The sequence below is a fragment of the Choloepus didactylus genome, chromosome 2 (assembly GCF_015220235.1).
Source record: "Choloepus didactylus isolate mChoDid1 chromosome 2, mChoDid1.pri, whole genome shotgun sequence".
Lineage (NCBI taxonomy): Eukaryota > Metazoa > Chordata > Mammalia > Pilosa > Megalonychidae > Choloepus > Choloepus didactylus.
Genome location: NC_051308.1, coordinates 22,173,783 through 22,199,408, shown reverse-complemented (window position 1 = coordinate 22,199,408; position 25,626 = coordinate 22,173,783). Strand labels below are relative to the sequence as shown.

At 33.6% G+C, this 25,626-nt stretch overlaps 1 protein-coding gene across 5 annotated transcripts in view; it reads right to left on the bottom strand.

Moving 5' to 3' along the window:
* RYR2 (ryanodine receptor 2) overlaps positions 1–25,626 on the bottom strand; it is a 769,122-nt gene that overhangs the window by 363,653 nt on the left and 379,843 nt on the right. For all 5 annotated transcript variants that reach the window (XM_037821856.1, XM_037821863.1, XM_037821872.1 and 2 more), the window contains exons 12-13: positions 13,721–13,885; positions 7,260–7,381 (exon numbers count right to left, since the gene is read on the bottom strand). In XM_037821856.1, coding sequence (XP_037677784.1) covers positions 7,260–7,381; positions 13,721–13,885 — 287 coding nt within the window. The remainder of the gene's footprint in view (positions 1–7,259; positions 7,382–13,720; positions 13,886–25,626) is intronic.

Here is a 25,626-nt window from a genome sequence, read left to right as displayed (position 1 = left end):
CTAGGCTACATTTGCCAGGGTAATTTGGAATCATCTTGAAATCAGTATTGGGTATGTCAACTAGATTTGAGTTGTTTCTGACTAAGATGAAGTAACACAGACTGGATTTACCACCTTCCCTTCTGAAACAACCAATAAAAGGGACAAAATATATGGAATCAAACAATTTTCAAGACACTGGATATCAAGAAATGATGGACCAGAATTTCTGAGACATGGGAAACATATAAGGTTTCCCTTATGTGGCTCCTACAGCTGCTCCAGTTAACTGCCTTGAGAAGGTTTCTAGGCCACAGAGAACAGGAACTTTAGCGGAGAAAAGCAGAATCCCTAATTTGAGGAGTTATTGCTATTTGGGGAGACCAAGTTAACTAGTTTTCAGGAAAGAATACCAGAGAGGACAGACCTCCAAAAGAGAGAATTATGGGATTCTAAAGAGGGTCCCTGTGAAATATTCAGGAGAATATTGACCAGTATATATATGTAAGGAAACTTCCTGAGGTGGAGAACAGAACTGCCTGAAAGGATTAGAGAGAACAGTGACCTGCCCTCACACAGGGCCAGGAATAGTGCCTATTCCCACTAGCCAGACTGAAAACTCTCATAATTCATGAGGCACTGGACAGAGTACACAGGAGAATCTTGTCTCAAAAGTGGGGAAAAACTAGCCCCAAAGATCTAAGAGTTATACTGTTTCCAAGTAACTTAACTACATCCAAGAAAAAAAAAATGTTGAAGAATATTTATAGGAATACAAAAGGATCCAGCACCCAACAATGCAAGATTCATGTGTGGCAACTAAACAAAAATGACAAGGTAAGTAAAAAGCATGAAAATACAATCAACAATAAAGAAAAAAAGAAATCAACCAAAAGAAAACTGTCAACCAAGAATTTTACACTCAGCAAAAATAGTACTTAAAATGAAGGGAAAATTATGACTTTTTCAGACATAACGCTGAAAGAGTTCATCACCAGCAGACCCACACTTTACAAAACATTAACAGAAGTCCTGCAGACAGCAGGAAATGGGACCAGAAGGAAATATGGAACGTTACAAAGGAAGTAAGAGAATCAGAAATGGTAACTACATGAGTAAATATATAAAATGTTTTTCTTATTATTTAAATCTTTTTAAAAACTACTTGACCCATTTAAACAAAAATGATAATGTAACATGGGGTTTATAATGTGTAAAAATAAAATGTATGACAACACCAGCACAAACTCTGGGAGGCAAAAATGGAAGCATACTACTGCAACTTTCTTACACCATATGCAAAGAGATAAAATATCATATGAAGGTAGACTCTGGTAAGTTAAAGATGTATGCTATAAACCCTGGAGCAACCACTAAAACAACAGAGTTACAGCTAATAATTTAACAGAAAGGATAAAAACTAGAATCATAGAAAATACTCAACTAGCCCAAAAGAAAGCAGAAAAAGAGGGAAAGGGAAGCAAAGAATAGAACAAATACAAAACAAATAGTAAGATGACAGACTTAAACCTAACCATATCAATAATCAGATTAATGTAAATGGGCTACACATCACAGTTAAAAGGCAATAATTATCAGATTGAATAAAAAAGCAGGATCCCAATCAAAATTCCAACAACCTACTTTGCAGACTTGGGAAAGCTAGTTATCAAATTTATTTGGAAAGGGAAGATGCCTCGAATTGCTAAAGACACTCTAAAAAAGAAAAACGAAGTGGGAGGACTTACACTCCCTGACTTTGAAGCTTATTATAAAGCCACAGTTGCCAAAACAGCATGGTACTGGCACAAAGATAGACATATAGATCAATGGAATCGAATTGAGAATTCAGAGATAGACCCTCAGATCTATGGCCGACTCATCTTTGATAAGGCCCCCAAAGTCACCGAACTGAGTCATAATGGTCTTTTCAACAAATGGGGCTGGGAGAGTTGGATATCCATATCCAAAAGAATGAAAGAGGACCCCTACCTCACCCCCTACACAAAAATTAACTCAAAATGGACCAAAGATCTCAATATAAAAGAAAGTACCATAAAACTCCTAGAAGATAATGTAGGAAAACATCTTCAAGACCTTGTATTAGGCGGCCACTTCCTAGACTTTACACCCAAAGCACAAGCAACAAAAGAGAAAATAGATAAATGGGAACTCCTCAAGCTTAGAAGTTTCTGCACCTCAAAGGAATTTCTCAAAAAGGTAGAGAGGCAGCCAACTCAATGGGAAAAAATTTTTGGAAACCATGTATCTGACAAAAGACTGATATCTTGCATATATAAAGAAATCCTACAACTCAATGACAATAGTACAGATGGCCCAATTATAAAATGGGCAAAAGATATGAAAAGACAGTTCTCTGAAGAGGAAATACAAATGGCCAAGAAACACATGAAAAAATGTTCAGCTTCACTAGCTATTAGAGAGATGCAAATTAAGACCACAATGAGATACCATCTAACACCGGTTAGAATGGCTGCCATTAAACAAACAGGAAACTACAAATACTGGAGGGGATGTGGAGAAATTGGAACTCTTATTCATTGTTGGTGGGACTGTATAATGGTTCAGCCACTCTGGAAGTCAGTCTGGCAGTTCCTTAGAAAACTAGATATAGAGTTACCATTCGATCCAGCGATTGCACTTCTCGGTATATACCCGGAAGATCGGAAAGCAGTGACACGAACAGATATCTGCACGCCAATGTTCACAGCAGCATTATTCACAATTGCCAAGAGATGGAAACAACCCAAATGTCCTTCAGCAGATGAGTGGATAAATAAAATGTGGTATATACACACGATGGAATACTACGCGGCAGTAAGAAGGAACGATCTCGTGAAACATATGACAACATGGATGAACCTTGAAGACATAATGCTGAGCGAACTAAGCCAGGCACAAAAAGAGAAATATTATATGCTACCACTAATGTGAACTTTGAAAAATGTAAAACAAATGGTTTATAATGTAGAATGTAGGGGAACTAGCAATAGAGAGCAATTAAGGAAGGGGGAACAATAATCCAAGAAGAACAGATAATCTATTTAACGTTCTGGGGATGCCCAGGAATGACTATAGTCTGTTAATTTCTGATGGATATAGTAGGAGCAAGTTCACAGAAATGTTGCTATATTAGGTAACTTTCTTGGGGTAAAGTAGGAACATGTTGGAAGTTAAGCAGTTATCTTAGGTTAGTTGTCTTTTTCTTACTCCCTTGTTATGGTCTCTTTGAAATGTTCTTGTATTGTATGTTTGTTTTCTTTTTAACTTTTTTTTTCATACAGTTGATTTAAAAAAGAAGGGAAAGTTAAAAAAAAAAAAGAAAGAAAAGAAAAACAAGGAAAAAAAAAAGATGTAGTGCCCCCTTGAGGAGCCTGTGGAGAATGCAGGGGTATTCGCCTACCCCACCTCCATGGTTGCTAACATGACCACAGACATAGGGGACTGGTGGTTTGATGGGTTGAGCCTTCTACCACAGGTTTTACCCTTGGGAAGACGGTTGCTGCAAAGGAGAGGCTAGGCCTCCCTATGGTTGTGCCTAAGAGCCTCCTCCCGAATGCCTCTTTGTTGCTCAGATGTGGCCCTCTCTCTCTGGCTAAGCCAACTTGAAAGGTGAAATCACTGCCCTCCCCACTACGTGGGATCAGACACTCAGGGGAGTGACTCTCCCTGGCAACGTGGAATATGACTCCCGGGGAGGAATGTAGACCCGGCATCGTGGGACGGAGAACATCTTCTTGACCAAAAGGGGGATGTGAAAGGAAATGAAATAAGCTTCAGTGGCAGAGAGATTCCAAAAGGAGCCGAGAGGTCACTCTGGTGGGCACTCTTATGCACACTTTAGACAACCCTTTTTAGGTTCTAAAGAATTGGGGTAGCTGGTGTTGGACACCTGAAACTATCAAACTACAACCCAGAACCCATGAATCTCGAAGACAGTTGTATAAAAATGTAGCTTATTAGGGGTAACAATGGGATTGGGAAAGCCATAAGGACCACACTCCACTTTGTCTAGTTTATGGATGGATGAGTAGAAAAATAGGGGAAGGAAACAAACAGACAAAGGTACCCAGTGTTCTTTTTTACTTCAATTGCTCTTTTTCACTCTAATTATTATTCTTGTTATTTTTGTGTGTGTGCTAATGAAGGTGTCAGGGATTGATTTGGGTGATGAATGTACCACTATGTAATGGTACTGTAAACAATCGAAAGTACGATTTGTTTTGTATGACTGTGTGGTATGTGAATATATCTCAATAAAATGAAGATTAAAAAAAAAAAGCAGGATCCAATTATATGCTGCCTAAAAGAAACAGAATTTAAACATAAAGACACAAATAAAAGTAAAAGAATTTAAAAAGACATACCAAGCTAACATGAGTCAAAAGAGAGATGCAGTAGCTATATTAATATCATACAAATATATGTCATAACAAAGAATATTACCAGGGATAAAGAATTTCATTTTATAATGAAAAAGGGGTCAATTTATCAAAAGGATATAATCATAAATATGTATGTACTTAAGAACAGAACTTCAAAATACATGAACAAAAAAATGACAGAACTACAAGAAGAAACAGAAAAATCCAAAATGACAGTCAGTGGTTTCAATAGCATTTCTCAATAACTGATAGAAAAACAGACAGAAAATCAGTAAGGAAACAGAAGATTTGAACAACATTATTGGTCAACTGGATCAAACTGAAATTTATAGAACAGTCACCCAACAATAGCAGAAGGCACATTGTTTTCAAGTACCCAAAGAATATTTACCAAGATAGAACATATTATGGACTATAATATAAGTCTCAATAAATTTTAAAGCACTCAAGTCTTACAGAGTATGTTCTCTGACTACAGGGGCAGCGGCAGAAGTCAGTAACAGAGTGATCTCTGGAAAATCCCCCAATATTTGAAAACTAAATAATCCACTAGTCAAAGAAGTAAACAAAAGGAAAATTAAAACCCAACATATCAAAATGTATGGAATGCCACTAAAGATAGAAATCTATAGCTCTAAATGCCTATATTAGAAAAAGAAAGGTCTTAAATTAATGACATCAGTATTCACCTTAAGAAACTAAAAAAGAAGAGCAACAGAAGAAAAGAAATAATAAAGATCAGAGTAGGAATCAAATGGTCTTTTTGTAGTTGAATATGGGCTAACATAGCCATCCTATTTTATCATGATAAGTATAATGAATGAATATCATCTAAATAACTGAGTCAGAAACTGATTTTCAAGATTTAATGAAGCAGCAAATATGTAATTCAGTATTTCTGCCACAGAATCTAAACTTCTCATATTTGGTTTCCTATGTAATCAAGTAAACAAGTGTTAAGTTTTAAAATCAATTTTCCAGATCACAGATACCAGTTTTGTTTTTTTTTTTTAACACACAAGTCTGAGTAAAGAGCAAATGTGCTAAAGCAAATTATATTCAAGATGAAATTAATTTTTTTCTTTATGAGAAAAGTTGTGGGTTTATAGAACAACCATGAATAAAATACAGGATTCCCATCTACCACCCTATTATTAACACTTTGCATTGGTGTGGAACATTTGCTACAATTGATGAAAGCACATTTTTATAACTGCACTATTAACTATAACCATGGTTTAACATAGATGAATTTTAGTTCGTGACTCAACATATAAAATGTAACTTACGGTATACCCTTTCTACATTAACTCTCAACACTGATACATTATGTTTTTGAAAAAATACAAATAATCATTTACTTCTTTGGTAGTAAGTTAACTATTGCTTACCAAATGGAATCTCTATAGTGCCATCGAAGTCATATTGTAATAAAAAACTATCACACACATTGTTATTAAAAATTATCACTCATATTCAAGTACTGATGGAGACAATTTAATAGAAAATTTGTCATTTTTAAAGATCTAAAATTACCTTGCTCAATACCTATCGTGAAACTGATTAGCTGTAGTAAATAAGAACTAGCAGAAAGAACTGGATAGAAAAAGCTAAGTTTCATTGATTCTAAAGCTATAATTTCCAGGTAGTACTTTTTGACATCACTAATTTTATACTTCATTAAAATATATATTTTATTATAATAAAACAAATAATGAATACTGTAAGAATGATACAATAATAAATATAATACTTAAAAGTAATAAAACACAAATAATAAACAGAATATAAAAACAGACGCTTACCCCACCTCTAAGCCCTACTCCAGGTGATGAGGCTTAGGGTTTAGAAGGGGCAGAGAAATGGGATAAATTCTAAGGATGTGATGAAGCAGAATGCCATGCACATTCCTTGGCTACACAAACATCAAGATGCGCACATAAGCATGCACGCATGCATAAACACACATTGGGATGATTTATAGAAGAAGAAGAAAAAAATCAAGTGAATATATATATAATCTTGGGTGGAGAAGATCTTTCCATTTTGTAAAGCCAAAAATAATTTATTGGTTAAACTTCTATTGAAAAAGCACTTTAAAATTATTTTCCAAACCAATAAATTGGAAGACATATTTGGAACTTATATATAATGACAGGAAATTAATATTTCTAATATAACAAAAGCTCATAACAGTCTAATAGAAATATGGGCAAATAAGTCACAAAAGAACAAATAAATGAAGAAATATGTTCAACAAACATGAGATTATATTCATTCTCATAATTCTCAAATAAATATAAATTTAAAAAAAAAAAACAAGAAGATGTGCATATTTTTTGTTCATCAGATCGGCAAAGTTTAAAAAGACAGATGATATCCATCACAGGTCAGAGTATAAATTGGTATAATATTACTAGAGAGCACTTTGGCCACAGGTTTGGTTTAGTTTACAGATATAGATATTATTAGGTGGAAAAACTTAGTTATTATAAGAATCATTTCATTTTTTAATCAAGTTTAAAACTCCAGGCTCGTTATTTTCATTTAAAAGATAATTAACTGGGTCCAGCATGAGGGTATGCTACAGAATAATCCTGACCTGCAGTTATCAGTTTTAAGTCACATACCAAATTTCTGAAAGCACATTCACTTTTTTAAAGCTTGTTTTTAATAAAAAGGGACATAAAATCATCTGACTAGCATTTTATGATACATCCCACTGACCTAAAAAGTTGTGTGAAATTAATGTCACATTTATTATAATACCATTTTTTATTAATATCACTACAGAATACTTTTAATTGTCTATTTTTAAATTTAATATAGAAATGAAAATAAAATATCAAACAACCACAACAAAAGGAAATGTACCTTATAAACCTATTGAAAAGGAAGACAGTACTACGAATTACTCGGGCTGTACGTGATTCTTCATGCTGAGATCGAGATAAATTTAAGCCATCATCCATATGGCCTTCATGATGCATAATAGCCTGTAAAAACAGCAGAAATGGTATTATTCCTAACATTTCTTTTTCAAACAGTGGTTAAGAAGACACGTCCTCAAAAAGATGAGCCATAACAACAAGCAGAATCAAGAGACAGGTGGCAGGGCTGAAAAGCTATTTGTATATAGGTAAAAATAAGACACACAGGACCTGTACAAACTAGCCATTCAAAACATTCATTCAATTACTGTTTTAAAGAATGAATCAATGAATGTATTGAGCTGAGCAAAACAAACACTGTTTTCACATATCTATATTCAATGATTGATCCTCAGCCTGAGCAAGTCTCCGAACGCAGCAAAAGAAAAACATTACACATATATCACAAGTTATACACTAGTTGTGAACATAGGCTGGTTAATCACTAAGCACTGAAATGATGCTTTTAAGTCTTCCAAATTACTTTTTTAAATACATTTTCATTTTATTATTCCTTATTTTTGTTTTTGAAATTTCTATATTTCTAGAACATATGGACAGCTAATTTCAAAAATCTTAAGTGTATAGGTCAATACATTTCACAAAGTGAACACATCTGTGTAACCAACACCAAGATCAAAACATTTTTTTCTTCAAAAGTTTTATTTAGATATATTCACATATCATACAATCCATCCAGAGCTTATAATCAATGGTTCATAGTATCATCACATGGTTGCACACCACAATCAATTTTAGAACATTTTCTTTACTCAAAAAAAATAACACATTTCATACCCCTTATCTCCCTCTATTATTGATTCTTAGCATTGGTGTGGTACATTTGTTACAGCTGATGAAAGAACATTTTTATATTCACACTATTAATCACAGTCATCATCCACCGCAAGATTTGCTGTTACACAGTCCCCTGTTTTATCCTCCAGCTTTTCTTCTAGTGACATATTCTACTCTAAACCCCCCCTTTCAACCACAATCACACACATAATTCAGTGCTGTTAATTAGACTCACCATATTGGGCAACCATCACCTCTACCCATTTCCAAACATTTAAATTCACCCTAGTCACAAATTCTGCACACAGTCAATACTGCATGTTTTTTGAGTTTATAACAGTGCTTTCTTTGAGTGACTATTCAGGTACTCCAAACAACTTCATAGCTCTGCTTCTGATCACAAAGACAGTCCATTTTTACCCAGTGTGTTACCTTTTCAACCTGCTGTTTGGGGTGGAGATCTTTTAGAGTATTTAGTCCCCGTGTTTAGCACTACCCTTCAGCTCTGGGGGACTTTTTCCTTAGCTGATGCAAGGCCCACTCCACCAAAAGAAACCATTGTGTGAGACATACTACACTGAGTGAAAATTATTAAAATTAAGTAAGGATGAATTTCTTACATCTGTGTAGGCTTTCTCAACCTTGGTTCTATGGACATTTGGTGCCCGATTAATTCTTCAAAAAACAGTACATTAAAGCATCTGAAAATCAAACCCTCATAGGGCTCCCTTCCTGTCCCTATCCTAATCAAGGTTCGCCACTGTCCTTAAATACTTTCATTAATAAAGAAAAATTACTAAATGAAGCAAATAATTACTTATTCCAAGATGCTAGATAATCAACAACAAAATAAACAAAAGTAAAGTTGAAATTGGGAATTAATTAATGAACTGGAAATCAAATAAAACACCAGAAGCAATGAATAAACCCAAATTTTGATTCTTTGAGAAGAGATCATAATGAGAGAAGATAACTCTCACAAATCAAGCTAAAGAAAAATAGAGAGAAAGCAAAAACATAGAGGATTGGAAATAAGATACAAAAGAGATTTAAATTATGATAAGGCAACACTACATGCAACTCTACCACGAGAAAAACAGGCGGGGTGGGGGGGGGGCTGGTTAATCGTAGAGGAAATGGATAGCTTCCTAGCAAATTAAGAATAATCAAAAGAAATCCTTCCACCCAAGTAGAAAATATGATTAGGCCAGTTTCTTCTGAAGAGATTGATGTTTAAAAGATTCTAGGTACACTCAGTCTATTTCCTATATTGCTTCCTCAAATTCCATTATGGCAGCTCTATCAAAAGAGGAAGTCTCATTTGTTATGACTGCATTTTATGGCTTCTGCTCATCACCACATTTTATTCAAAGTGCTCATGAATTATCTTTTCCATTTTCTGTTCTGTGTGTTGCCTAAATATGATGTTAAGCACGTTGGTTCAAGTGTCCTATATCAATCTCTTTAAAAATTCTTTGAAGGTCAAGAAAATATCTGCAAATTAAAATCATAATCCTGAAGAAATAGCATGATTAGTAAAGATATACTATTTACAAGAAGGAAAAAACAAACAAACAAACAACAAAAGGTCCTAGGGCTAGATAGTTTCACAGCTGAGCACTAACAACCTTTTAAAAACATCCTCCCAATGATAGACTGATCCAGACCACCATGGATCAGCAAACTATGGGCCCACTGTCTATTGCAGTTTGGCCTGTGAATGGTTTTTATATTTAAAAATGGTTGAAAAAGACCAAAAGAAGAATATTTAACAGCACATGAAGACTGTACAAAAATCAAACTTTATCATAAATAAAAATTAATTTCACTTATAAATATAACATTATTTAATCAAATCCAGTAGGATTTCAAAAAATAATACATTATGGCCCAGACACTAATGGCCCAGTAGGGTTTATTGAGGAATGTAAGAATTCTTCAATATCAGGATGTCTATTTATTTCATCAACTCATTAAAGGACACTAAACATGATTTTTATCTCCTTTGATAAAATCAGCAATCAGTCCTAATTTTTTTAAAAGCTAGGTAAAGAATAGAAGGGTACTGGTTAAATATGAAAACTCAATTTTCCACAGGATGCAGGAAGTTACGACTTCTATGAAATAGGAGTAAAAATTCACAGTGAGTAAACATGCTAAGATGAATAAACTACCAGAATAGATGAAAAGACAAAAAGCTGAGATAAAAAGTGAACTGGATGAGAGAACAAAAAAATACAAGGAAACAAAAATTTCAATAGTACTAAAAGGGCCTAAAGAACAGAACAGCGCCAAAGAGAGCAAAATTAGTGACTTGGAAGACACACTTGAGAAGCATGTAGAGACAATGACACAGAGAAAAATATGGACACAGAAGAGGGCAAAATGGAGACAAGGGGTTTGAGGTATTCTTAAGAAAGAAACTAGGAAACTGAAACTGCACAAAAATAGAAACCAAAATTGCATTCAGACAATACCTTCAGTTTTAAAAAGACCTATATATGCTGATTAAAAACCCTGATTTCATAATTCAGAATTTTTCAGGTTTTTAAAAATGAAATATGGCATATAAAATGTAATATCCCAGTATGTGATAGTATATTATAAAATATAAAATAAACATATGACTAGTCATACAACATGGTATAAATAAAGACTATAAATAGTGACTCAGAAAATTATTATTCATATGAAATGACCACACAGACACTGGAACAATGACACTGGAAGACAGTGTCAAATAGGCACAGATGTGGAGACAATACCACCTACATGCTTTTCTTTCAAAAAATAAAAGATTTGAAGGCATCAGCGAACTGGGAAGTATATAACAATTAGGAGGTCCAAGATTGAGGAATTCATATCATTGCCTCACAGAAGTCTCCCTGTAAGTAATTATTGTATTAGGTGGTTTTAGAATAGCAATAATTTTAGAGATTTTCATAGACTTATTTTTCTACAGCATAAAGTTTGTTTAGCATGGTTATGCTTGAGAGCAGTAATGGGGGAGAGGGGAAGTGTTTCTAAAATATAGAAATTTATAACTTGGGCTTTTCTAGAAGCCACATTTCAAAAAGTAAAAAGAAATAGGCAAAATTAATTTTAATAATATGCATGATTTAACCCAACATACCCAAAACATTATTATTTCAACATGGAATTAATGTAAAAACTTGTTAATGAAATATTTTACATTCTTTTTTCATACTTTGTCCTCAAAATCCAATGTGTATTTTATACTTACAGAATATTCAATTCAAACAAAATTTTCAGTGAAAATGCTTGATTTTTATTTAAAATTCATAAAATTTATAGTGGAAAAATGCTCAAGTTTTTCTAAACATTCTTAAAAGTTTTCTAATAACTAAAGTACAAGTTTATAAATTTGAATTAATTAAAATTAAATAAAACCCCAAAATTCAGGTCTTCTAGTACTAACCACATCTCAAGTAGTAAAGAGCCACATGGGCTTGTAGCTACTGATTTGGGCAACATGGCTCTAGAGCTAACTTCAAGTTCACAGGAAATTAAAAGAATATAAGCACAGTGAGAAAACTGTCAGACACATCCAGAAGCTGGAACATTCTATAAATGCCCTGGATTGTTCAAAAAGTCAGCCATGGGGCAAAAATAACTGAGGGACTATTCTAGATTAAAAGAGACTAAAATGGCACAATTAAATAAATTCTGAAACTTGTTTGGATCAAGATTAAAACTGAGCTGTAAAAGACATTCTTGAGACACTAGAAGAAATACGAATAGAAACAGGATATTAGATGATATAATGGAATTCTTGTTCGTTTTCTTAGGTATAATAATGGTACTGTGATTGTATAGAAGAATCTCTCTGTGTGTGTGTGTGTGTGTGTGTGTGTGTGTGTTAGAATGAGTGAAGAGAGAAAGGGAAAGAAAGGGAAGGAGGGAGGGAGTAAGGGAAAGCAAATATCACAAAATATTAGTAATTGTTGAATCTCAGCCCTAGGTATATGGACATTCATTATGGGTTTCTAACTTTTCTGTATGTTTAAAACTTTTCAAAATAAAAAATCAACTGCATCTGTAGAAAAGCCAGGGCAAAACACCATTGTCAAAATAAAAATTGGCTTTGAAGCTGAATCAACCTCCTCTGCTGCAATTTGGACAACATTAGCTATTCATCCTCCAAGTCATAATACAGCTCTCAGAGAAGTCTGTGGGCACGTGAGTCTGCTATATTAATGCAGTTGGAGATCAAGCTAACATGTGGATGGGGGATCTCACTAACTCAACTATAACTCCACACCCTGAAAAAATATGTGTTTTCATTCAATGAATATTTATTGAACACCTAGCATGATTCAGGCACCATGCTAGATACTGGGAATACAAAAGTAAGAGGCATGGTCCAGTCCTCTGAATCTAGTAATAGAAATAGATAATAAATCATAATTATATATCTTTGTCACACCTTTTCCTTTCTGTCCTTCCCCTTTAGACTGTGAGCTAAACTTAGTTTAACCTCTGGCTCTTTTGGCTTCTGAAGTCCTCCAAAAGCAGCTTTAGCTTTTTGGATCCAAACATGCAACAGCATGGATAAATGCTACAGATACGATATTTAGTGCAAGGATCCATACACAAATGACTGCAGACTGTATGATTTCATTTATATACTATTCTAGAACAAGCAAAACTATCAATGGTAGAAAACAAGTCACAAGAGTGGATGCCTCTGGAGGAAAGGAGTGGGGATAACCTGGAGAGGAATATTGGGGAACTTCCTGGGGAAATGGGAATGTTTTATAGGAATGTGGTTCACTCAGATGTATCCATTTGCCAAAACTCCACAAATAAGTTTTTGTATTTCAATGTACATAAATGTTACCTTCAAAAACTGAAAATAAAATAACATTAATAATCTAGCGAAAGATGGCAAGGGGTGGAGATAGAGACGAAAATAAATGGGAGAATAGCCAGAAAGAATTTCTACCATGATGTTTAAACTTAATCTTTAGAGGGTGAATAGAAGTTGAACAGATAGGAAAAGTTTTAAAGGGTAATCCATATGAAGTAAACAGCATATAGAAAGGGTGAAATGTGAAAAAAAGATCCCCCCCCCCACTTCTTTTAAGGAAATTCAAGGAGTGTAGTATGGCTGCAGAATGGTGGAAGAGTAGGAGAACCAAGCAGAGAAGAGGTAAGAGCCAGATGTCAGGCAGGGTATTAAAGCAATACCAAAACATCTGATCTCCATCTTGTAAGCAATGGGATGTCACTAAAGAACTTACAGCTGAGAGAGTACATGAGTACTTCTGCATTTCAGAAACAAAATCCTAGCAGTGGCATGGAAGACAAACTTAACAGGGTTAGAAACTAAGCTAGAATCCAGAATAAAGTATATTTGTTCACTTAATAATACTTCATTAAATACATAAATCCTATATATCAGTGATGTAATTCTAGTAATGTTCATGCTACAAAAATCTAATATGGTGGGATTTGACCTCCGGCATGAAAAATAATGAGCTTTAGCAGCTGGCTGAAATTGTTACCTGTCTCTTTTATGTTAGATTTACGCTTCCTATTCATATAAAAATAACTGCAATAAATTGCGTTTTCATGTAGTCTTACCTTACGTTGTATAGAGCCCATTCGCACAGATTTTGCATCCACAGACTGGTAAGTAAGCCAGAGGCCTGTATCTACATGCTGTATGTAGCAGACCGAGTCACCGTATTTTATTTCAGATGTTCCCATGCCATCTACTTCTTTCCTCACTCCCACATCCAATTTTTCCTAAGAAGAGAGAGCAAAAAAAGATACAATCAAACATTTTTAAAATATGTGTATATGTCAAAAGAACCTTTCCTGGTTGTGAATATGTACTTGGGAAAAAAATCTGTCCTCTGAACCCCCTTTAAATAAAAGTAGTTAAATTGTCCATTCTAGAAGTTCAAAATCTACTGAAAAATGATGTAGAAAACCACAAAAATAAATAATACTTTCTTAAATTATTCACAATGGTAGAAAATCATTTTTCCATAATGAATAATTTTATATTGTTTAATGACAAGCTCCAAATAAGAGATCTTAAAATTAATAGTTTAGGCTTAATATTCTTCCCAATTTTTTTCATGGATTGGAAGTTATGCCAATAAGTTTTGGAAATCCAGTTATGAATCCAACCTCTGCCACTACTACCTCTGTGACCTAGGGACAAGTTAGTTAAATCTTTCAAGCTTGTTTTCTAATCTGTAAATAAAGGTAATAAAAGTACCTCCCACATAGGAACAGAGAAAATAGGGTAATGCCTAGTTCCCAGGGGAAAATAAACACTGATAAATGTTAGTGATTTTGATCATGATTGTGGTGGTGATGATGTTGGTGAGGATGTTACTGATAATGATAATTTCTTTTGAACTAAGCTATAATCCATAGTCCACTATTGCAATTTCCAACCTGGACTACAGAAATCTTCACTCCTAAAGAGTTACCATGCCACAGCACCCTCTGCTCTGAAAACAAAATCAATCCCCTGACACCAACTAGGTATTTCTTTCAAATAACTATTTATTTTGATGTTTTATCCTCTGACATGCACTCTTTCAATTTTTTCCTACCACACTTACTTCCGATCTTCAACAACTCATTATGCCTAGAAGTTCAATGTAGTCCTTTAAACAACAATGAAAAAAGCAATGTTCATTTGCTTTCAGTACCTCTTTCTGTGGTTTCTTATTCTTCACCTCCATGGTCTAAATTTTTTTGTTAAATTTCACTTTAAATTTTTTCTGGTTCTTTGGTTATTTGACTCTTCTTTGAAATTAGTAATAATCAGTTACATAAATATTTTTAAAGATTAGGTTGGAGTGAAATTTGTCCATTGTATGAAAAGGAGCAATTTAAATAAAACAAAATTTTGACAGATTTTCCACATTGTCTGTATGCCGTACTAACAATTAATGACCTGAAAATGATTATGAACCCTCCATCAACAACTGAAAATTAATATCAAAATGAGGAAATTCTCAATACAAAAAGTCAAGGTCTCCAAGTAAATGAATACAACATTAAATCAAGTTGCTTTAAATTTTGTACAAATAATTTGAAACATTATTCTAAGAATCTTCAATAAAACAGATAATAAACCATTCCAATTTCATTCTATCAAATGAGATAAACTAATCTACTTATACCAACATTATTCATAGGAAAATTAAATTCTAAGGAAAAAACATAATGTGATTATTTCTTCAGAATAAAACAATAAGCCTCTAATATTCTTTTTGTCTTTTGCTTTTATCCAAGGAAATTGGTTTGTAGTTATTTATAGGCTTGTGGATTATGTTTTGATAAGTTGAAATAATTAATTGTAAAGTTATAATTTTTTGGTTCTTTATTGAAGTGGTTCATATCACTCTCCAGACTGGAAAATTTAACAGAGAAATCGCATAATGACTGTGCTTTACTGATTACTCTCATCATCAACTCAGGTAAGAACTGCTAAGGTGACATTATAAAAAAGCAGTGTGATCATTTGAAAGCGTGAAGGCCAGTCATGTTCTTTCCTTCTTTTATTTCCTGCCATTTCCTGTGGTTCAGAGAAATTCAGGTGAAATTCAGCTGAAAATAATCCACATGCTTTGACTGACCATAACCATAAGCCAAGACAAGAATGTGACAACTGCTGAAAACATCTAACAGAAAATTAGCCTGTATTAATTAGAATTAAAGTATCCTGAATAGGCAAGTAATAAGCTTACTGAACCTCCATATTAGGTGAATTACAACTAAATTAATGGGTTTTAGTTTTGGCATCATCATCATTTTTTTTTCTTTTGGGGTGGTCCAGCATTGGGAAATGGTGGAGTAGTTTAGTTGAATTAATTCTCCCACAGGTAGCAACTATAAAACCTGGACAAAATATATTTCAGAATCAGCTTGAAGGCCATTGAGAGTTATCAAAAGCAGGGAGAAACTGGAATGCAGAGTTCTCTTCAAAGATAAAAGTTAACCAGTGAGATTTGTGAGTCTGTGGTCCTCTGTCTCAAGGCATGCCCTGCCCAATCTGCCTCTAGCTCAGGCAGAAGAAGTTGCAGCCTTAGTGGCTTGAGGTATCTGAGGGTAGAATTCAGGTCTCCCAAGCAGCCAGAATGTTGGATGGGCTAAATCCTGAACTACAGAGGTATCTAAAAAATCTGCTTATAAATTTCAACCAAATTCTTGCTGATCACTAAACCATGCATGCTTAGGGGAGGCCCAGTAAAAGAGGAGCAGATGGAAGCAGAGATACAAGCAACTGCCCACTGCAGAAGAGAGAGAAACTGGAAATTCACTCCAGCAAAATTAACTGTCTGACAAAATCAAAATCACTGTTAGGAAAACTTAGGAAAACTCAGAGTTTCTACAACATGTCATTTCTAATATTCAGTACACAGTCAAAAATAAGTAGATGTGATAAAAGAAGAAAATGTGACTGATACTAAAGAAAAAATAAGCAAGTAATGGAAAATGACCTAAAAATGGTTCAGCTGTTATCCTTTATGAATAAGGACTTAAAAGCAACTATAAAAAATGTAAAATATGTTCAAGGGCATAAAGGAAAATACATGTGCAATGAATAAACAGATGAGGAATCTCAGTCATGAAACATACATACACAATATACATAAATGTAATATAATGAAAACAATAATTGCAATACAAATTTCACTATTGGATGGATTTAACATCAGATTGGAGTTGGAGAATAAAGAATAAATTTGGTTGAAAGGAGATAAATAGAAATTTTTCAATCTGAAGATCAGAGATTTTAAAAAGATTGCAAATAAGAAAAATAAATAGAGACTCCAAGACCAATAGTACAATATCAAGCACACTTGCATAAGTATAACTGGAGTCCCAGAGAGACAGGTGGGGAAGAGGATATAAGGTAGAAAAAATATTTGCAAAAATATTGGCCGAAAACTTTCCAACTTTGATAAAGATATTTTAACTTAAAAGAATCTCAAAAAAATCCAAACAAGATGAATAAAAATAAACCATGCCCAGGCATTTCTTAAGCAAGCTACTAAAATGCAAAAATAAAAAGAAAATCTTGAAAGCAGCCAGAAAACAAGGACACATTACAAACAGAAAAATAACAACACAAATGATGGTCAATCTCCCATCAAAAACAATGGACATCTGAAGAGAACGAAATGATGTGGTGGTTTCAAAATTCGTCCGCAAGTTCTTTGACAAAAGTCTCTTCAAAGCAGGAATCTAAATCTCCTCCCTTTAATATGCACCAGGTGCAGTGACAAGTTTTAATGAACAGAATGCGGTGGAAATGACAAGGAGTGACTCTAAAACTAGATCGTAAAAGATACTCTTCTCCCTTGATTTCTCTCTGTTGGATCATCTACTCTGAAAGAAGCAAGCCACCATGTCAAGAAGATGCTCAAGCAGACTGTGGCAAGGAACAAAGGCTTTCTGCCAACAGTAGCACAGAATCACCAACCATCCTTAGTCCAAGGGTCAAGAAACTACTTCCCGCAAGCCAAATCTTCCCTGTCTCCTGCTTTTGTCTGTCCCATGAGCTAATAATGATTTTATATTTTAAATGGCTGCACAAAAATCAAAAGAAAAATATTTTGCGACATATGAAAAATTTATGAAAAGTCCATTAAAATGTTATTAGAACACAGCTGTGATCAATCATTTATGTATTGTTTATGGGTGATTTCACTGTACAATGGTAGACTTGAGTAGTTGCAATAGAGACTATATGTCCCAAAAATGTTTACTATTTGGCCCTTTAAGGAAAAAGGTAAGTCATCAGATGACTGTAGCCCTGGACAGTATCTTTACAATAGCCTTCTGAAAGACTCCAAGCCAGATCATCCAGCTAAATCACTCCTCAATTCCTGACTCAGAGAAACTGTGAGATAATAGATGCTTATTGTTTGTTTAAGCCATTAAGATTTAAGGCAATTTTTGAATGCAACAAAAAATAACTAATACAAATGACAGCCTGAAACATATTAAAAGAAAAACCTATCAACTCATAATCCAGCAAAACTATTCTTCAAAACTCAAGGCAAAACAAAGGTATTTTTATTTATATTATCAAATTCAGCCTTTAGTTTCCTTTCTGGGAATGTTTTTGGAAAAAATTCATTATCTTCAATAGATATTGTTGGTTGGTTATACAAACTACTTCAGAAATTAGAGAAGGAAGGAACACATCACAACATTTATTTATTTATTTATTTAGAAAATAAAAAGGTAAAAAAATTACATTAACAATAGCACCAAAAAACATATTCTTAAGAACATGCAAAACCTCTATGCTACAAACTACAAAATTAAGAAAAAATTTAAAACATCTAAATTAATGAAGAGATTATTCCATATACATTATATTAATCAGAAGATGCTATTGTTAAGATGTCAATTCTCCTATAATTAATTCAATACAAAATCAATCATAATTCCAACAGGATCATTTTTACTAGAAGTTGAAAAGCTGATTCTAAAATCATATGGCAATTCATAGGACTAGAATAATCAAAACAAACTCAAAGGAGGGTAAAAAAAAGAATAAAGCTAGAGACATACAATGCCAAATTGCAAGACTTACTATAAAGTTTTCATTCAAGATGGTGGGGTACTGGCATAAAAATAGACAAGTAGAACAAGGTACCGAAGAAAGGACTTATATACAGACTCACAGTTAATTTCTGTCAAAGGTGCCAAAGCAATTTAATGTCGAAAGAAAAATCCTTTCAATTAATGTTGCTGGAGCAACTGTATATCCATATGTAGCAAGGAAATTTTGATCCCTACCTTCACAACAAAATAAAAGTGAATCAGAGATGGGTCATAGACATCACCATAAAAGCTGAAATAACAAACCTTTTTTAAGAAAATATAGGAGAATATAACCACAATTTGGTATAGACTAAAGAGCAAAAATCAAGAATTGGTAGGAACTCATCAAAACTAAAAACTTCTCATCAAATGATATCATTAAAAAAATAAATAACCAAGTCACATACTAGGAGAAAATAATCACTATATGTGTGTGTATGTGTGTGTATATAACTTGTATCCAAAATATATAAAGAACTTCTACACCCTAATAAGTCAAAAACAGTTTTTAATAAATGAGCAAAAAACTTAAACACTTTACAAAGAAGATTCATAAACAGTCAATAAACACACAAAAGCGCCCTCAATATCATTAGTTATCAGAAAAAAGCTAAGTAAAACCACAATAGAACTGCACACTCACCAGAATGGCTAAAATTTAAAAGACTGACAACAACAAATGTCACCAAGCATGTGGAGCAACTGCAAGTCACATACATTGCTGGTGGGACTGTAAAATGCTAAAATTACTTTGGAAAACAATTCGCAATTACTTATACAGTTAACCAAACACCTACCCTTTCACCCATCAATTCCACTCCCTGGTATTAGCCCAAGAGAAATGAAAACAAGTATCCATAAAAAGACTTGAATAGAATGCATACATAGCAACTTTATTCACAATAACCAAAAATTGGAAATAACTCAAGCACCCATCAGCAAGACAATGTCAAATTGTGGACATTAAAAAAAAAAAAAAAAAAAGGAACACTACTTAATAATAAAATGAAATGAACCCAAGATATATGTAGCAACATGGAGAGATGTCACAAACACTATGCTGAGTGAAAGAAAGCAAGCAGAAAAGAGTACATACGATACGTTTCTATTACATGAAGTTCTAGACAGGCCAAAAAAATCTACGTTGGAAAAAAAATCACAAGAATAGTTGCCTATCGGGGCAAGAGGTAGGAGTAACCTGGGAAGGAATATTGGGCAACTTTCTGGACAAATGGAAGTGATCCATGTTGTGGAACATGAGCAGCCATTTGTCAAAACTGTGCAACTAAGTTTTTGTATTTCTATATATTCATATAAATTTTATCTCAAAAACTGACAAAAGTAATAATCTAGTGGAAAAATGGTATAGGCACAGATAAAACAAGAATGGGACAAGGTTAAAAGTTTTTGAAGCTAACTTTAGTAGTCTTAATTGTATACCTTATTGATCTTGAGAAACAGAAAAGCACTTAAAGATGAAACAGCAGCTATCAACACAGTCTAGAATTACTGCAAAGACCATTATTTTTGCCATAATAGATTTGTCTGTTCTTTGTGTTTTGTGTACTTTCATAGCACTCAGTACTTCCACAATCGGAACAATGCTCACACTTCATGGAAATTGTTCGTCAACTGTCTTCTTTCCCACCTGACTATCAATCAGCTCTGGGGGGGAAAGAATCATATGTTTGGTTCTCCGACTCTCATCCCTCTTATCCCCAAGACCCAGAACAGGGCAAATGGGAGGCTCTCAATAAAGATTTGTTGAACTAATGAATTTGTAGAGAGAAATCACATAAATATGTTTCCCTTCAGATTTTCCATAGAAAATGTGCTGACAAACTACCCAATCCTAGTATTCAAATAATTCCATTGACACATCTTTGGAAAATCTACTTTTCAAGTGAATATCAAAATGGTTCCAGAAATCAAAAAAGACTGGCCTGAAAATTATTAAGTGATATTTTGGCATTGGCTATCCCAAACTGACTCACTATGAAACCAAAACTATTTCTATTTCTGATAATTGTGGCCTTATCAAGTGCTGTATAGGCATTAGGTATACCAAACTAGACTCAATAAGAAAACTAAAACGAGTACTAGCAGGACTATATGGACCACGTGATTTAGAAGGACACCCTTTGGTAGTAATAGAAGCCAACCTTAAATCTACCCAAATTATGATGTCAGGTGTCTGACAGGATAAAGAAAAGTCCATATCCCTTGGGGAGGGAGGTTTTTTTGTTTGTTTATTTTTTTAATAACCAGTCTCCTTAAGATAAATAATGGTTAAAATTATACAGGAAAGTTAAAGGGTAAAAGAAATATTTTTATTTGCTTCTCTATGATGCTACATTGCAGCAGGGAAGAGCTGGTCACTGTGAACTATAAGTCAGAAAACGCAAGTCAGAGAAATGATCGGGAATGGCAGGTCAGGCCAGAGATGCAAAAAAAAAAAAAAAAAAAAAAAACTATAGTTCTCCTTATCTCTGGTTCATAAATCTCATGGGGACACACTCTGGTGTGTGGGTTATGGAGAGAAGGGATTTTGAAAATTTCTTGCATTATATTTTTGAGGGGCTTCCATGGCAGCACTCAAATAGGATCACAGAGCTATAGAAGTCCTCTAACACACTGCAAAATCTACCTCTGGAGTGTGGGACAGGAGTTGTGAATATGATCAGATACCACCCCTGTAATTAGGTCACATTATATGCAAAAAGTGAAGAGATTTTGCAGATGTAATTAAGGTCCTCAATCAGTTGACTTTGAGTAAGTCAAATGGGAGATTACCCTGGGTGAGCCTGGCTTAATCAGACGAACCTTTTAAAGCAGGCTTAGGCTATCCCTGAGCTCAGAAACTATAATCAGCTAGTGCCTGTGCCGGGTTCCATTCTACTCCTGACTGCCTGTGGACAATAGCTTTGGCCTGCGTTTGAGGTTCCAGCTTGCTCATGATCTTCCCTTCTGGAATTCTCATTTACTTGGCTAGTCCTCACAACTGCATAAGGCAAATCCTTGTTATAAATCCCTTAATATGTACGTATTTCCTAATAGCTCTGCTTCTCTGGCTGAACCCTTACTGATGAACTTTGTCTTAAGCACAGAAGCCTTCAGTAAATTCACATCCAAGCTTGCTGCTATTTGAAAGGATCAGTATAAAAACTGTAACTAAATTTCTGCTTTTAGTAAAATCATAGTTGGCATTATTTTCTATTATATTACCAACCACCCCTTGAGAAGAGGTTACTACAGAAATTTCTACTTGAGTTTAATCCTGATTAAATAAAACTATCATCCCCATCAATAAATTTGTATAACTGTTCTAACAGGAAGTTTAAAAGAACACTACAAATTCTCCATTTTGGTTTTATTTTTAAGATATTAAGAACTTAAATATTGGCCCACTATAATAATCACATGATCACAGGAGAGGAACATAACTTCTTTGCCATTATTCTTCTTAATATTACCAGTATTAGTATTATTAATAAATCTTTAATTTTCTTACTAAAGAGGGTTTTAGTTTAATTATTTAGGTCCAAAGTCTAGATACGCCACCTAACTTATCTAAGCCTCAGTTTCCTCATCTGCATAGTGAAAATTTAAAACAGTACCCAAACTTCATAGCATTATAGCAGGGTTAAATGAGATAATGCATGTAAGGTACTTAGCACATTGTTCAGCATGCATAAATTAACAGTTACTCTTATTTTCATTTTCTTTGAGTGTATGTTTTAAAACATGTTAAGTATTTTCTGAACAAAGAATTAAAATCCAAAATATAAATAAAATTTAATAAAATATTTGAAGTTATAAGACCAGAGGCCATGACCAACAAAGGGACTAGAGAAACTATTTAGCTACACCATTTTCTCTAAAATGTTGACAATGTAAAAACAATGTTTCATTTTAAAAGACATACAATTTCTTCTTTAATCTAGACATCTACTTTTATTCTATTTCAGTTATCTCAATTCAATGCTTCTTTAATATGTAATTACAGAATACACTTCAGCAAGAATTGATTTTAATTTCATCTGACTCCCTTTCTTCCATTTAAAATGAAATTATATTTTTAAAACATTATACTCACCACTGCTGATTACTCTTTAATTTTTCACAATGTATCTGTATATATGAGACCATTTGTATATGTGTTTTTTGTGCCATTTATTTTCCCTAGGATGCCATTTTGTATTTTGAAACATTTTAAATAAAACCCAGCTAACAAGTTATGGTGTGTTAATTACAGTACTTTTGCCAAGACCATGTACTTGGATTTTAGCTACTTGTCTAGTATCATAAAACACCTTCTGTTTTGAAAAATATTTTCTACCAATCAAAATTAGGTAAAATATGACACAAGAATCACACACTAATATTCTTTTCTCTAAGATACACACACACACACACACACACACACAAAACATTTCAACTAGCAGAATCATTTTATTTTCTATTGCAGTTCTACTCCCCTTACAGAGTGTTATTGGTTATCTAAAAACTTCTGAAAATCAAGGACCTACAACCAGAGCATTTAAAATACAGTAGTGAAAGTACTGTGGATTTTGTTCAAAAGAGACTAATTTAGCCAGAGTACGAATTTGCTTTAGAAAATACTATTATAGTTACGATTATTAGTGAAAAAATGCAAAGATAATGTCACTGTTCTGCTTTTGACTACCAGAATGGGCATTTGGAGTCCCCAGCTCTAGAATATGTAGTCTTGGAAGCCAGACACTATTATGAAAAAGTCATCTGTAAAATTCTAACTTATTATATCCAGAGCTAGGTCTGACTACTATCCGTGATTAGAGGCAGCTCAAGATACGATATGAGGAGAGTTTCAAAGAGTTTGGAAGGGGACATAGAAAGGTCCTTTCCCTTCGTGTTCCAAGAGAAAAGAGGTTCAAGAGAATCAAGTAGCTCCACACCACTTAGACGCACTGAAAATAAGGACTTTCTTTCCATTCTCAACTGAATATATTTATGCCTGGTTTTAGAATAAGTTGTACGTATTCTAAATTCAGAAGTCCACAATCCAGGATGTACTGTTGCTCTAAATCCTATTCTGTCCGTATCAGTTATCATTTGAAATATGAGGGATCGTAAATTTGAGAAAATACTTCAATAATCTGACATCCATTCTAGTTTAGACTGTAAAAGACACAGAGTAATATGCAAATCTATAGCCATTGCTCTGGGAAGACAGGCTATGAAGTTCAGGGAAGTTCTGTTCACATCCATTTGCTTATAAAAGCCACATGAGCTCCGGGAAATGAAAAGAAGTAATTTCTAAAAACTGATTGCTGTGGAATATGTTTTATATACTAAAATACTACAAATTACATTTTAAAAAATTGTGTTAATTACTGGAGGCTTTTAAAAAAATCACCAAAGCCACTGTTGGTGATGTTGCACAGAAATATAAGCTTGCATACACTGCTGATTAGAATGAATGCTGGTACAAATTTCTGAAGAGCAATTTGGCTCTTCATATTCACTCGCTAGTAACAATTACCCAGTACCTAATAAGCATCAGGCACCATGCTGTAGTGAGCGAAATGGACGCAGACCCCTGTGCTCCGAGAGCTTTCAGTGTCAAAAACCTTTAAATCTTCATATTCTTTTGCCAAATAGTTCAACTTCCAAGAAGGAAATATTCAGATAGATACAGTTGTTTTTAAAGACAAAAATGTTCAGTTGATGAGTGAAAAATTAAAAATTACCAAAATATTCAAACATAAGGAATTTACTGAAGAAATTTTAGTAAACCTATACAATAAAATGTTGAATTAAACAATCTCTTAAACAAGGGGATGTAATAATACGCTATGTATTTTTCAATAAAAATGATTTGCAAGATTATATATAAAAATAGCCTTATGTAGTATCAAAATATGCATATATTTGCTGAAAAAAAATATATACCCATACACACAAACGTTGACATGAGTTGATCATAAGTGATAGATTACTAGTGATTTTAATTTTCCCATTACCGCACTTTTGCATTCTTTATAATTTTTTCTCTAATGACTGCGTTAAATACAAAATAAAATATTTTTAAAAGAAATAATAGGTAACTATTCTCTCTACCTTATGGGAAAACAACTTTATGACCTAATCTGTCAGTGATTTTAAAATGAAAATTGTACTGTGATTTTAAAAATAAACATTTTCCTGAATTTCACCTCCACCTATCTACTGCCCTCAACCATGTTATCATATGCAATTTCCACAGCTTACTAACAACCTGCATATTGGAGTGGCTCCATAATAACGGCTGCCAAGAAGAAAAGTAACTTTGAAGAAAATGAACAGTTAATTAATTTTAAAAGTATTGTGGGAGCCCACAGTTTATCTACCACCATCATAACCTATGACACTGCACAATTGCCAAAATCCAAAAACAGAATCTGTGAGCAGATATCACAGAAGGATTTGGCCAGTAAAATTTCTCAGAATGCAAGCTATACTTTAACATTGACAGCATGTAAAGAGAAACATAAGAGAAAAATATTTCAAAGCTATTTCTTTAGGCAATTATGTATCAAGACGTTTTTAAAATATTCATACGTTTTGACTCAGTACATTTCCATTTCTAGGTATCCATCCTAAAGAAATAAAAATGTATGCAAAACTTAAGTTCAAAATATTAGTTCAATGCTTGTGTTTTTAAAAAGATTTTCTTATTACAAAAAATATCTATGTTAGCAGACAAAATATCCAGGATGTCTTTGAAAAAAAAAGTCCTCTGCCCTTACATTCATTCTCATACACCTTCCATTTTGATCTCTCGACTGTATTCCCAGGTTAAAGATTAGTGTATATCCTTCCACATCTATAATATAAGCACATACAAACACACATGGATTTCTTTTCCAATTAAAAATATA